Source organism: Perca fluviatilis, chromosome 6 (genome assembly GCF_010015445.1).
Source record: "Perca fluviatilis chromosome 6, GENO_Pfluv_1.0, whole genome shotgun sequence".
Lineage (NCBI taxonomy): Eukaryota > Metazoa > Chordata > Actinopteri > Perciformes > Percidae > Perca > Perca fluviatilis.
Window position 1 is genome coordinate 4,422,685 of NC_053117.1, and position 13,872 is coordinate 4,436,556.

Consider the following 13,872-nt stretch of genomic DNA (forward strand, 5'->3'; position numbering starts at 1 on the left):
ACCCTTTTCTTCTCCACAGGCAGCAAGACGATGTGAACTTTACCTAGAGTCTGGACACGCTAATGGTTCAGGGAAATGGTCTCACTGCATAAAGTTTGCTGGCAATTCCACAACAGCTTGTCCATAAAGGCCCTGACACACAAAGCAGACGGCCGGGAACTAGTGGCGACGAAGGCCTCGCGTCGGCGCACTAGAACACAAGGGCGTAGGTCCCAGGAGACTTTCCTGCCACATAGATCCTGCAGGATCATTTTTGCTGAAAGGATGACAGGTGACAAAAATCCTAAAGGATCATGGCACTTTCAAATGAGAGGAAGAGGAGAATGGTAAACGGATATCTACTTTAAACACACATTATATGGCAACTGTGTACTTTGTTGAAATGTTGAGGCCAGTTTAGAAGTAGAAACATATTGAACTCGCTGTAGAGCACTTGTTGCTGTAAGAAATAAATTGTGTATTGCACTTTATTTCTGTTCTGTTTCCTGTTATCTGAAAACTGTGTACAGCAAGGTTTTCTTTGTTGAAGTTTGAGGTAAGTTTATTTTAAGTGTATTGCACTTAATTTGTATATGGTTCTTGAAAAAAAATCTTCCCAGCCCTTGTCACATAACCAATTAATGTTTCAATAATGACTATCCACATTTTTGCCTTAAGATACCATAGAAAATGTGTACTGTATTTGGATACACAATTTGTTGAAAATAAAAACAAGTGAAATTAATAATGATGTGTTTTATTTAGCTAAATTACATTGTGTTGTTCTATTTTATCCAATAGTTCCTACATTTCTAAGCAGATTTGCTATGCTGTATTCTGATAAAATCCCATGGGCCCCCACTGACTGATTAATTACCCCACTCTGCCACCCTGCTTAAAAAATCCTGGAATCGCCCGTGTCTCCTGAAGAGGAATTGGTGGCAGCTGGCCAATTGGTGGCAGCTGGCCAATTGGTGGCGTACGTTTTGCATTTATCCAGATCTCGATTACATGTCACTCAGTACACCAGTTTACTCACAAGACTCTCTGGCAGACATTCTAAACACAATGAGAAACTTGTGTACCTGTGAATTACAACCAAATTAAAACATCATTTTATCTTCTAGTCTATTTAAGTAATTAAACATCATACATTTTATATTTTGCATGCTTATATCTATCACCTACATTTAAAGTTGGACCTGCTTAACAATTAACCTGCTTCTGTTTGTTCGGCTCATTCAAGCCAGGCTTTTTGCAATTTTGCAAGTCCAGCTTTCCTGAGCCACGTTTATGGACAGTGTACTAAAAAAAAGGGAAAAAAATAAACTAGTGTGTGTTCATGGTTATAAAGGAACATGTCATCCTACAGTGTGGCTCATTGATGTGGAGCTCTATAGCACAGAGAAGAAGATATCAGGCTTAGTACACACACAACACTTTTTAGTATATACATTCATTGTTTGTTTACATAAAAATAAATACTTCAGACTTATGCATAGGCCTGGCCTATGAGTGTTTATTATGGTGAGTATTAAGTGAGTGACCCCTGGTGGTCCATGAGTAGATTTGGTAAAATAATGTTTTTATTTAAAATTCTGTTTCTCAAACTGTCTGCCAGCAACTCCAAAGCCTAGTGAGGTGCATAGATGTGCTGTTTTCAATATTGTGTGAATGCAAACGAATTATTTAAATTGGCTGTTCTGCTGTGTCGTTTAACTTCAACAATAATGCCGTCCGTTTTGCAACAACTCCTCCAATTTATGTCACAAATGATCCTCAGCGTGACATTCAAAGGATATATATATGGATATATGAAGTTTACTGTTATTGTCAACTGACAAGATGGATCAATGGCTTCTGACAGACATTGCTTGCCTGATGCCTCAGCAGCACCATTCTTGGCAACAGAGACAATAAGTGAGTAAGCTATTTGTAGAAGTGTCATTTTATTTGGCTGGTCTATTGTTTTGGGGGATAATTTGGCAGTTCTGTGGTCCGTGAGTTGGTTTTTTTATCGGGTAAGTGGTCCTTGGTCTGATAAAGTTTGAGAAACACCATACTGTATATAGGCCTAGAACTTTTGGCCTTACACACCAAGGACACACAAGCCTCCTGTTCTTTATGACAAGTGTGGTAGGGCTGGGCGATATGGAGAAAATCAGATGATATGATATTTTTGACCAAATACATCGATGATATTATAGGGTTGACAATTGGTGCTTTCACAAAATATTTTTTACAATGAGATTTTAGACAAATAATCATCAATATGGTAAACAGTTTCAAGTGAAATTATAGAGAAAACTTTTTTTTCCAGCTATATACTGACTGTTTACATGCATGCACAACAATAATGCCATGTTAAAACAAATCTGCAATTCTTCAAATAATCCCCCAAAATGTTTCACAACAGATTTTCTGAGAAAACTGAATCAGAATGGGCTTATTATCAATTTAGACGCATTGTATATCACAATATCTTGATATATGATTTCATCGCAATATGATTCCATTGAAAGACGGTTAAATTATCATATTGAATTATTGCCCAGTCTTAGTTGCAGGTAATGCAAGTCTAATACAATGCTTTCAATAATATCATTTGACAATTTGTTTGATAGTATCATTTAATTTCAAAACCTAACCCATGGGTCACCATGGCTCTAACCCCCTGCAGGTACAACATGACAGACTGGATCGGCTTTCTGAAATGAAGAGCACTGATGTTGGGTATTACAAAGGTCAGATCAAACAGAGTCCTAAAATTCAAGATAGTGTGACAATGGACTTACACAGTGAACAACAATATTAAGCTAGTGCCTCATTTTTATTATTCAATAAAAAACATCACGGTATTGATACGCTCTACCCACCCCCTACTCATCCACCCATCCCTTTCCTTAACCAGCTCAAAAACAAGTTTCACACCGAAAACCAGAGTACGCAGACGACTCTAGGTCTATACAACTACAAACTAAACAAGTCCATTAGAAAACAAATCCAGGATTTTTACAAAACTGATCAGCCAACTAACTTAAAAGGAATAAGTTCAACAGATCACATCGAAAGGAATGCTTATATTCTCTTCATGGCATCATCAATTTCTGAAATCTGGTCCTTCAGTTGGTTCCACTGTTCGGGATTCAGGGAGATACCTACAAGCAATGTAAAACAGGTTCAAAGTGCATCCTACACCACAACAGCAAACCAGTAAAAACATCAAATGTAGTACATCTTTCCAGGTCCTGGGGTACTTCTTCAGATAAATATGGACCGCATGTAGATCACTGAAACTGATCATAAAAACATCTCTAGCATATGCAGGGCCTACAGATGCAATTACCTTTTTTCCCCGGCTTCATCTCCCCATCTTGGTTCATCCAGTACTCTCTGATGTCAATCAGGACTTTGCCTTTGAAGTCCCTGACGCTGACATACCTCATCTTTCCAATCTGTAAGAAGCAAACTACTTCACTTTTCTGCACAAAACATTTTTAGGAGAAGTACATTTTAAGGCCTTTACAATATCATCCAAAAAGTACTCAACAACAACTCCGTTATCACAAAAACTGAAGGAAAAAATAATTGAAGGGATTTACCTGAAATGTTATTTGCAATGGCAAAATACAATAACCTGACAAAAGATTGTGCTGTTCAAAGATATTTATGAAGCGCTTTTCACAAATAAAATCTCAAAGTGCTTTTAAATCACATTAAAAAAAAGACATACAAAAGAACATAATACACAATTAAATTTACATAATAAAAAAGTGCAGAAAAGTCAGCCAAACATCTAAAAAGGTAGGTCTTTATCTGATTTTTAAAAGTCCACAAAAACAGACCGTAAGGGAAGAGGCAGAGCATTTCAAAGTTTAGGTGCTACGGACTGAAAAGATTGATCACCACCGGTCTTAAGCAGACCAGAACAGATAGTATATTTAACATATTAGACCTAAGACAGTGAGCTGAGGAATATGGGTGAAGTAGTTCAGACAGATATGTATGTAGGAGCCTGACCGTGCAATGCGCTGTGCTTGAGAAACGTGAGGGAAAAAAAGTGAGAAACGTTTAAATTGAATCCTATATGCGACTCTGACCTAGTGAGTAGCCTTGCGGCAGCATTCTGGATTTACTGTAAACAATCAAGAGCAGATATACTAAACAAAATGAGAAACTTGTGTAACAGTGAATTACAACAAAATAAACACATAATTTGATCTTCAACGTTTTTAAGCCAAGGATGCTTAACTGAGAGAGAGATGGAGCAGGGACCCCCCTACTACATATATTGTATAAAATGAAGTTGCATATTAAACTGGGCCTACAATAACTTGTAGGGCGCCCTGAAGCCTTTATACATTTTTAGCGCATAGAATACTAAACTTTTAAAATAGCCTTATAATTGCTGGCGTGGTTTTCTAAATCATGTTTGTATTTTAAAACATACATGTGATACAGTGAATCTTTAGGATGAACTGGATCTGTGGATGGCTACCTTACCTATAGGTCAGTAAGCAGTGGGGATTTCTATTTTCAAATTATATGTTGGACCCATCCAAACATCTAACTACAGGATGCCTGTGATCAAGGGCGTAACTTTTGGTTGAGATCTCCACTTTTGAGCAAAATTAAAATGTAATTTCCTGTATTCTGGTGAATTTTTCTGCAACAATTTGTGCCTGTTCTGCATCAAGTTATGGTGCAAATGTCTTTATTTATGTAAAGGAAATATAATAGTTGTTGGGATGGGTTGCACTGGCCAGTTTTGATTATTGGGGGTTTATAACCCCCCCCCTGAAAATTACACCCATGCCTGTGATGCCCACCTGGAACATGTTGTCATCGCCATTGCCGCTGCCCTTGGATGAGCCGCCTGGCTTGGAACTCTCGCCGCTCTTTGGTTTCTTGGCTGGTTTCTCTGGTGGATTTGACTTCTTTCTCTTTGCCTAAAAAAATAAAAAATAAAATACTTCTAAATTCTTCCCCCTCATCCTGTCCTTTCCACAGATCTTAAATGTACATGATTTATAGTGCAGGGCTCAAATAGACAAAGTGGAATAGTAAAGAATAGTACAGCATTACTACAGTGTTAGTATTCGCAGATTGGGAGAAAATGACTTTAATAAGAAAATCAGTTCAAGGAAGCACTTGTGTCTAACTGTGCCAAGGCAAAGACTTTATTTATTGCATTATTTATTTAAACAAATTCCTAAATATACCCATCCCTGCTCATAGTTGACTTCTCTATTCAGTGTTAATGTCCACAGGCTTGTATCATTAACCTTTTTTAAAAGAAAAGCAAACCGTTTCTAAATCAATTTATCCTCGTTTGTATTCAACCTGCAAAGTGTCATGCCATCTAGCCTTGAAGTGTCCAAACTGTAGCTGCCCAACACTGTCTATCTCAAAGAGGATCTGCTTTCAGAGCTTCATTTTGATGGGGCCAATACATATTAAAAGTACATGGATAAAGTAAACAGAAATGAGTATTAAGCACAAACCTTGGTCTCTACTTCACTGTCAGAGTCACTTCCAGATGTGGAGGACAGCACTTCCTTTGATTTGGGCATTTTGCTGAGACAGGGATCAAATATCAGACCTCTATTTCAGTACAAAACATGACGGTGACATATGCATGACATGTTTATTATCCCAAAAGGGTAATGACATTATTTGGTCTGTGTAGCTTAAACAGAATATATGGCAAAAAGCTAATGTGCACAAGGACAATTTATCCATATGCACTATATATATTTTTTTGAACAGAGCAGGTAATAACATATGTGCCATGCTGTTTGACATTAACATTTGTGTCTGTACAGCATTTAGACACTGGCATATTACAGGAGCTGGTTCTGTAACAGACAAATATATTCTGTAGGAAAAACATTGGACTGTCAAAGAATGTAATACTTATTATATTAGTTGTATTTATTTCATTATTATATTTATAAATACATTATTCACTATGTGAGACGGAAAGCCTGCAGGTAAAGTAAATGACAGGTGTCTGAACAGTGACAATGAGAAGCCGCTAGCCTAAATAGTTCACTATAGGCCTGCACGATAAATCGTTATAAAATTGCTTTCTCGATTCACCCGTTTGCGATTTAATTTTTAAATGACTTCGATTTTTTTTCTCCTTAAATTAATGTATTGAAAGCATTTGACATTGATGTTTTAATTATGTAAAGACATGTTCAAGGAGTTCAGATAGAGCCTGTATCAGGGCCATATTTAGTTCAATGTGTTAGGTCATTATTTTTGGCTACTTAAATGGCCAGTATGTACTTTATTCATTGAAGCCTTTATGTGTACAGGCTTGTGGTGATGCACAATCTGCTATAGGTGCCAAAAAGAATCTATGTTTGGTACTGCCAATTTGTTTTGTTCTGTCATGGTTCCTGTGTGCAAAAAACATGACACATCGTGAGAAAAAAATCGATGCAGAGAATCGTGATATCAATTCTAAGCTAAAAAAAAATCGTGATTCATATTTTTCCCCGAATCGTGCAGGCCTAGCTAGTTCCCTACACTTCAAATTCACTATAACTAAAGTCAGGCAGAAATGTGCACTGTAAGATGACAATACCGAAACAGTTTAGTGTGCTTGCCCAAATGTAACTGACTTAATTGTCCGGACAGAACAAAAAACTGCACCTTAGCTTTCAAAAAAATATTTTTCACTGGTCATAAAGAAGTGAGAAACTGTGAGCCGAGCTGTTGAATCTAAGGGTTAACAATATATTTTCATCCAGATGGTTAGCTAGATAAATCGTTGAGAATTATAAAGTCTTGCTAAACGACCTAGCTAGCTATGTAGCTAGAGTTATGCCAGTAGTCCCGTTCTCTATGGGCTAACGAAGCTGCGCAGGTTACTTAGCTTTAGGATATTCACTGGCAATGTGTTGGGACGTTTCTCTACGTTTAACAAAAGACAGTTTAACTTGCATTGACATGTCATCTAACGTTACCTCACTGAAGGGCTTGAAGACTTTGTCATACACGGTGATGCACACACTGAGGCCGCGTTTGAACGATCGTTTGCACTGCCAAGACTGTGCTTGTATGGCTACAGGCATGGGCATTAGCTAGCAAGCTAACGTAAGATGCTATTTGGATTGTTTAGCCTCGGCGGCTAACGTTAGCAGAACATTAATTAGCCGCCAGTGCACTGTAACAGCAGTAAACATGCAGTAAAGCCCATACATGCTCTTCTATTAAACCAAACCTTTAGCATGTTGATGTCAAACTGTTAATGCTTACATGATGGGATGGAGTTTGGCGGATCTCTTGACGGGAAGCGGAAAGCTAACTGATTTTCCGGTGCGAGGAAGTAGTAGGCTAGTGGCTGCCTGCCTAAAATTCAAACGTCTCCTTCGCAAGTAACGTAACGTCCCGGTGTTGTCTCGATGGCTGTTCCCTCGTCGATATGTGTTTCCCCCTACCAAACCTACAAACATCTGAAACCTTTTCGTTTACCAAACACACAAATAAAAATTATTTAGATATAACTCATACCTGAAAATTGGAAAATGGAGTAACCACGTTATTTGAATGACAAATGGACACACACTTTCCTCAGATCAGTGTAATGACTGGAGGGAGGGTTTAATTATGTAACGTTAATACCATTTCATAAATAAATATGCACACATCCTGAAATAAACAAATGAAGCAATACATATATAAATTACTCAATATAGTTGAATAAATGAATAGGCCTTAACAGGACTTTTTTTCAGGGACTTTTATTTCATAAGTCCAAAGCAAGAATTCCCATCCCCCCTAAAGAATAATTATTGCATTTTAAAACAATAAGCCTAATAATATGTATCCATGTAATAAATTCCTTCACCAAAAGTTTAATGTTGACTATAATATTTGCACATTTTTTAAAGGTCCCATGACATGGTGCTCTTTGGATGCTTTTAAATAGGCCTTAGTGGTCCCCTAATACTTTATTTGAAGTCTCTTTTATATAGACCTTAGTGGTCCCCTAATACTGTATCTGAAGTCTCTTTTATATAGACCTTAGTGGTCCCCTAATACTGTATCTGAAGTCTCTTTTATATAGACCTTAGTGGTCCCCGTATCTGAAGTCTCTTTCCCGAAATTCAGCCTTGGTGCAGAATTACAGCCACTAGAGCCAGTCCCACAATGACCTTTACATAGGATGTGCCATTTCTGTGTCTGTAGCTATTGAGGAGGAGAGAGGGGGGGCAAGGTGGAGGGTGGGGGTGTGGCCTTGACCAACTGCCACTTTGCTTGTTTGAAAGCCATGATGTCTCGCTCTCATGGGTGGGCCAAATTCTCTGGGTGGGCAAAGCAGAGAAAGGGGAGGTAACCTTGCTCCTTATGACCTCATAAGGAGAAGATTCCAGATCGGCCCATCTGAGCTTTCATTTTCTCAAAGGCAGAGCAGGATACCCAGGGCTCGGTTTACACCTATCACCATTTCTAGCCACTGGGGGACCATAGGCAGGCTGGGGGAACATGGAGCATGGGACATTTAAGGCTATGTTGAATAATTGTAACATATTCTTTCCGGTTTTAAGGTAAAAGAATGCAATCTTTCCATCTACCACACATGGCATAGTGAACTATAATGTACTATTACTTATTACTATTACTTACTGAAACAAAAGAACTGTTACACAAACGCATGGCCAAACACAGAAGGGCCAACGCCTCAGGTCAAGACTCAGCAGTTTACTTACATCTGAAGATAAAGGACACACTTTTGAAGACCACCAGGTACACGTTTCAGACAGAGAGGATGGATGGTTTGAGAGGGGTGTCAAGGAAGCCCTGTACACCCATATAGAGAATAGAGAAACCGTCGCTTAACAGGGGACGAGGCCATCGACACCACTTATCCTTTACTTACAATGCTTTCATTTCATCTCTTCACAGAAAATTGTCAAACGCTCACATTTGGTCACATTTAAGAATGCCAACGATGGTCAATCAGACTTGGCTTTCAGTGTTTCCAATAACCATAATGACAGTTGTTACAACAGCCGGGAGCACTAATGAGTGGGTGGGTGTTGATGGCACAGTGGATATGTCACATGCCTTTGGTGTGGGAGCATCAACCAATGTGTCCCTGAGCAAGACACTTCACCCATAGTTGCTCCAGAGGCGTGCGGCCTCTGACATATGTAGCAATTGTAAGTCGCTTTGGATAGAAGCGTCAGCTAAATGACATGTAATGTAATGAGCAGATCGGTATCGATCATCTTGACAACCACAAAGATGTCAAATAGACAGGTTTCCGTACCATTCAGTAAGAAGTGAAGGGGTTCCTTAGATGAGAGACAAAACGTCTTCGGCGCACATTTCACCAAGTCCTGTTGCCCTTGATTTGCACCCTTGCCTATAGATAACTATGACCTGGATGACTAAGAACCTTCACAGACATAAATATTCTATATCAATACATATTTGATGTACTATATCATAATATTAATCAAAATCTCTACTAAAACACCCCTTGATGCAGTCAGGATGGCCGAGCAGTCAAAGGCGCTGTGTTAAGGTCGTAGTCTCCTCTGGAGGTGTGGGTTCAAATCCCACTTCTGACAGCTAGTGTTTTTCTCTGGAACTGTTGCCTGGAACATGATATTGGGAAAGAAAATGTATTGATTCTTTGTATATTAGAAGACATGCATATATGCAAAATACATAATTACTAGCACAGTAGCACCCTTTGAAAGCCTCTACATTGTCAACCCATATAGAGTTGCCATGTGTTTGTATACAGCACTCTTATCCTATCTATCTAGTCATTGTTTGTAGCAAGTCCTTCAAAACATATTCTTGAGTAGCCTTTTCCCACATCCTCTGCAAATGCTTATCTTACTAAATTACTTAGCCAGAACAGGTTGCTTTTTCATTGTATCTTTTTTGTCATGGGTATTGTTGTATGCCTTCTATATGATACACGGTGATATTATATAAGAAACTGTCTGCCAAACCCGCATAGCATTTCCACATTGGGTTCCATGGTGTAATGGTTAGCACTCTGGACTTTGAATCCAGCGATCTGAGCTCAAATCTCGGTGGAACCAGATTTTAAGGTTAAATAATGCAATCTTTCCATCTACTACATCCCGCTTAAAGCAGGATTACAGGGTGAAAGGTCCTTGGACATTAAGACAGCAAACAGTACAATGGTGGCTCATGTCGTTTCGGGTACCAGTGAGACTGAAAACAGTTGATGAGGTCTTTGGTGCTACAGTATAATGGTGCACTCGTTGACCAGGAATGTGATATTCAAAGGATTTTTAAAAATGTAAATATCAGAAAACTGTGAAAAATGTTGATCGTTTTCCAAAGCCCCAGATGACGTACTCAAATATCAAAATAGTTTCATTGTTGCAGCTCTACATTACTGCTAAAAAACATGATCAGTAAACTGAAAACGTGTTGTCTTTGGAGAGTTTTAATAAATAATCTCGACATCCAATGGTAAACTGTTTTCACATACAATGAAGACAGAGGTGAAAATTAGACAACAATCTCCCTATAGAATAATAAAATGTCCATCTTTATTTAAACAGGTTGTGGCCCTGCAGCATTCAATACACGGAGACTTCCCAAACAGGTCACAGAGCTGGGCCTGTCTATCTCGCAGGTCCTCTTGCAATATTCTCGTCGGTTTCAGCCGCTTCCTTGAGTGCCTGCATCACCAGAGCGTTCCTCTTCCTCGTCTCTTCCATTCTCTTTGGGTTCGATTCAGGCAGATTCTGATGGGCAGGAAAGCAAAAGGCAGGTAAGTGTCATTAAAAAGTTGACCTAATTTTTTTGTATAAATACAATGGTCTAGCAAGCAAATTGTAGAACCTTCTTTCCTGGCCCCCTTATACATAGCTGTAACCAAGTGACAGTTGCCATGGTAACCAACATCCTAATCAGTATTCAAATGCTTTAGACTTGTTGTTTTTTTAACTAAGAGTACTGCAAATAACAAGAATCATACAACAACAATGCAATCTTAAATTGATGAATAAAGTCGGTGTGTTTGCTCTGTGACATGTTATCTCGTCAACAATTAATGACACAATCCATCTTGCTCACTTTGACAGATCCATGTTATATTTAAGACGATGCCTCCTCTCGAAGGAAAATGTTTTCCCCTCGATTTAAGATCTATGCTCCACCTTTGCTACTCTTCATCACTTCTTGCCAGATTGTGCACCAGCTGTATTAAAAGTAGGGCACCAAGCTACTTCATTACCCACTTACTCACTTAGTGACATACTTCCACGTTTAAAGCAGTGCCTGTAATGGGCCAATACTTACCACTACGGAGTACTGGCACTTTTGATTTTTTCCCCCCATATGAATACCTTACTTCTTATTGTTATTAACAGTATTATTATTAGGTTGATATTTATCCTAAAATAGGCTGTATGTCATTACTTATTGGGAACAAACTAACAATTGTATGCAAAAGCAGACATTCAGCACCCCCATATAACCCAAATGGTATGATTATTTTGTTTCATAACCATATTTTTAGACACTACAACCATTCCAATCAGGCTCCTTAGGTCGAATCTTCGAATAGTCGACTATTTGCGGTTCATCCCTGGCTGCAAGATATAAGTATGAATATGCTGCTGCAAGATATAAGTATGAATATGCTGCTGCATTAGGGTACTGGCACCTTATTCGGTCCAATTCAGGCACTGGTTTATAGGGTTGATCCCCACTTTGCTGTGGTGAAGTGTAAGGGAGGCTTCGGGGCAAGAAGGCTCCATCATTATTAACTGCAATTCATATTATATAGGCTAATATTTATAATATATTAATATTTAACTACTGCCTTGTCAGCCCACCTAGTTTGCTTTATTTCCTTTCAGAAATACAAAGTCTCTAAGTCCCTTGACGTTACTAATGTCTCCTTATTCAGAATGACCTAAGATCCTTTTTCACTTTACGTAGGCTATGTATTTTACTAATTATTTCACTTTTCCCTCAGTCCTTTCTAACCCTTTACTACTGATTTTATATACTGGGACTACCCTAACATACAGTACTACTTAGCTTGGTTTAGTTTTTTTAATAACTTGTCTGTCCACTGACTGCTATTCAGCTAAATCACCTTGATGAGCTCTCTCCGTTGCTCTTCTCCCGGAGACATGATAGACCACATCCCAAAGCCGAGCCCCACCACCGCCACCATCCCGCTGGCGCTCAGGAAGGTGCGCATGCCGCTCATCCTGGAAGAGGCTAAAGGGAACACAGTATCTGCCTGATATCTGTGTCTGATTCACTGCCCAAAAAAATCACTTACAGAATCATAGTCTGCTTAGTTTGGTTTGGTAACATCGGACACAACAGCAGTAGTGCACGCTGGGATATATGTCTTCTTCTTCCATTTAAAGCGGCCGACAACCATACTGTCTATGCCATAGACAGTACAAACTAACGTTAAATGTGTATACCGCCACCTGCTGTACCGGAGTGTGTAGAATCACTGCACTAAAGTGTGACTACCTAAGCCACTGAGGAATATGGACACATTACAGTAAAAGGAACTAGCTACCAATGGTGGAGTACTCAGCTTCTTTAGTGAAGTAAAGCAGCAAGGCCGCAGTGTAAAATGCTCGGACCCAATAATCCCACTATTCTTGTCCTGCTTTTAAAATATCCAGAATTCATCAGCAAAATGTAAGTAACCCGCTATATAAAAGCGCTAGATAATGCCCTAAAAAAGTCCTGCAGGGATCCTGCATGCAGTCAATTCAGGCTTTGGAACCTTTAAACTTTACTTTATGTTTTTATATTGTAGGCTACATAGCTTGCTGTATTGAGCTCATATCTCTCATACAGAGGACCAGCTTCACTAATCGATTCAGTCATGTCTTACCTTTCCTGGACTCTTCTTTACAAAGTCAATCAACACTGTTCTGCTCATCTACCTCGTGCATATTTCAATCTTACAATTACAATATTGTTATTAATATATTACCATTGCACTGACCTGCCTTGCACTATAGTTATATTTAAATCTTAAATCTCAGACTACTGACATTGCACTATTCCTTTCCTCTCTTCAATTGTTATTGTATGTTTTTTGTAAATTCTATACTGCATACTTAACTGTATCTTTTTTAGATTTCTTACTGTCCTTTCTGTTTTTATTCTTTATATGTATATGTTGTACTTTGAGAGCAAAGATTACCAGAGTCAAACACCTCGTTTGTTTACGCAAACCTGGCCAATAAAGCTGATTCTGAATCTGATTCTGAAGATAACTGTGTGCTCTAACTAATATTCTAGCCAACATGTCAGATTTACCCTTATTATGATTTACTCACTTTGTCAATCTATCTTGTTAACTTACAACACTATTCTGTCATACTTCAGTACAGAGGTGTCAAGTAACGAAGTACAAATACTTCGTTACCTTACTTAAGTAGACATTTTGGGTATCTATACTTTACTGGAGTAATTATTTTACAGCATACTTTTTACTTCTACTCCTTACATTTTCACGCAATTATCTGTATTTTCTACTCCTTACATTTTAAAAATAGCCTCGTTACTCACATTTCAGTTCGGCTTGTTTTCATTCCGGCTCGTCATCGTTCAAAAACTAAAAAAACTAAAAAAAAATTCCAGATCGCTCCATCCGGAGAGAGTGAATGTGATTGTGGTTGGATGAGAAGTATAAACATATACCATTCCGACACCCTATTGGTTTGTATGCGATCAATCGCACCTGCACAGACCGCTAATACGGCACCGGTGCCTTAACGACCGTTATCTACCGGACCGAATAGCAACGCGATTTCGTTGCCTTATTTAGGTGCCACTTAAATGACTGCGCTTCTCTCTGATGCTCCGAAAACGGACGTTAGAGGGAACTGAAACATC

The 13,872-nt window shown here is 38.7% G+C and overlaps 2 protein-coding genes and 2 non-coding genes across 5 annotated transcripts; 2 read left to right on the top strand and 2 right to left on the bottom strand.

The window, feature by feature from the left end:
- Nucleotides 1-1,464: 1,464 nt before the first annotated feature.
- Nucleotides 1,465-7,406, bottom strand: sub1b (SUB1 regulator of transcription b). Of its 2 annotated transcripts, none has more exons than XM_039802792.1 (5): nt 7,249-7,406; nt 5,484-5,556; nt 4,809-4,928; nt 3,326-3,434; nt 1,465-3,137 (listed from the first exon to the last, which is right to left on the bottom strand). In XM_039802792.1, the coding sequence occupies exons 2-5, from the start codon at nt 5,550-5,552 to the stop codon at nt 3,058-3,060; spliced, it is 378 nt and encodes a 125-aa protein (XP_039658726.1). In that variant the 5' UTR covers nt 5,553-5,556; nt 7,249-7,406; the 3' UTR covers nt 1,465-3,057. The 2 variants fall into 2 exon arrangements, with proteins under 2 accessions (XP_039658726.1, XP_039658727.1); XM_039802793.1 differs by lacking the exon at nt 7,249-7,406 and adding an exon at nt 6,957-7,179.
- Nucleotides 7,407-9,486: 2,080 nt separating this feature from the next.
- On the top strand, nt 9,487-9,569 carry trnal-aag. Its single transcript has one exon. It is a non-coding gene; the product is annotated as a tRNA-Leu (tRNA).
- A 414-nt stretch (nt 9,570-9,983) lies between these two features.
- On the top strand, nt 9,984-10,055 carry trnaq-uug. The gene has a single exon. It is a non-coding gene; the product is annotated as a tRNA-Gln (tRNA).
- Nucleotides 10,056-10,413: 358 nt separating this feature from the next.
- On the bottom strand, nt 10,414-12,379 carry LOC120560375 (ubiquinol-cytochrome-c reductase complex assembly factor 3). The gene is made up of 2 exons (XM_039802794.1): nt 12,095-12,379; nt 10,414-10,733 (listed from the first exon to the last, which is right to left on the bottom strand). The coding sequence occupies exons 1-2, from the start codon at nt 12,209-12,211 to the stop codon at nt 10,611-10,613; spliced, it is 240 nt and encodes a 79-aa protein (XP_039658728.1). The 5' UTR covers nt 12,212-12,379; the 3' UTR covers nt 10,414-10,610.
- Between the last annotated feature and the right edge of the window lie 1,493 nt (nt 12,380-13,872).

Bases quoted from the DNA above. Each gene is read 5' to 3' on its own strand.
- sub1b (XM_039802793.1), bottom strand. From the start codon at position 6,985: ATGACAAAGTCTTCAAGCCCTTCAGTGAG. The intron at 4,929-5,483 runs GTTTGTGCTTAA...TTATTTTTTTAG, and splicing joins ACAGTGAAGTAGAGACCAAG to GCAAAGAGAAAGAAGTCAAA. The intron at 3,138-3,325 runs GTAATTGCATCT...CATTGCTTGTAG, and splicing joins GATGAAGCCGGGGAAAAAAG to GTATCTCCCTGAATCCCGAA.
- LOC120560375 (XM_039802794.1), bottom strand. From the start codon at position 12,211: ATGAGCGGCATGCGCACCTTCCTGAGCGCCAGCGGGATGGTGGCGGTG. The intron at 10,734-12,094 runs GTGATTTAGCTG...CCTGCCCATCAG, and splicing joins AACGGAGAGAGCTCATCAAG to AATCTGCCTGAATCGAACCC.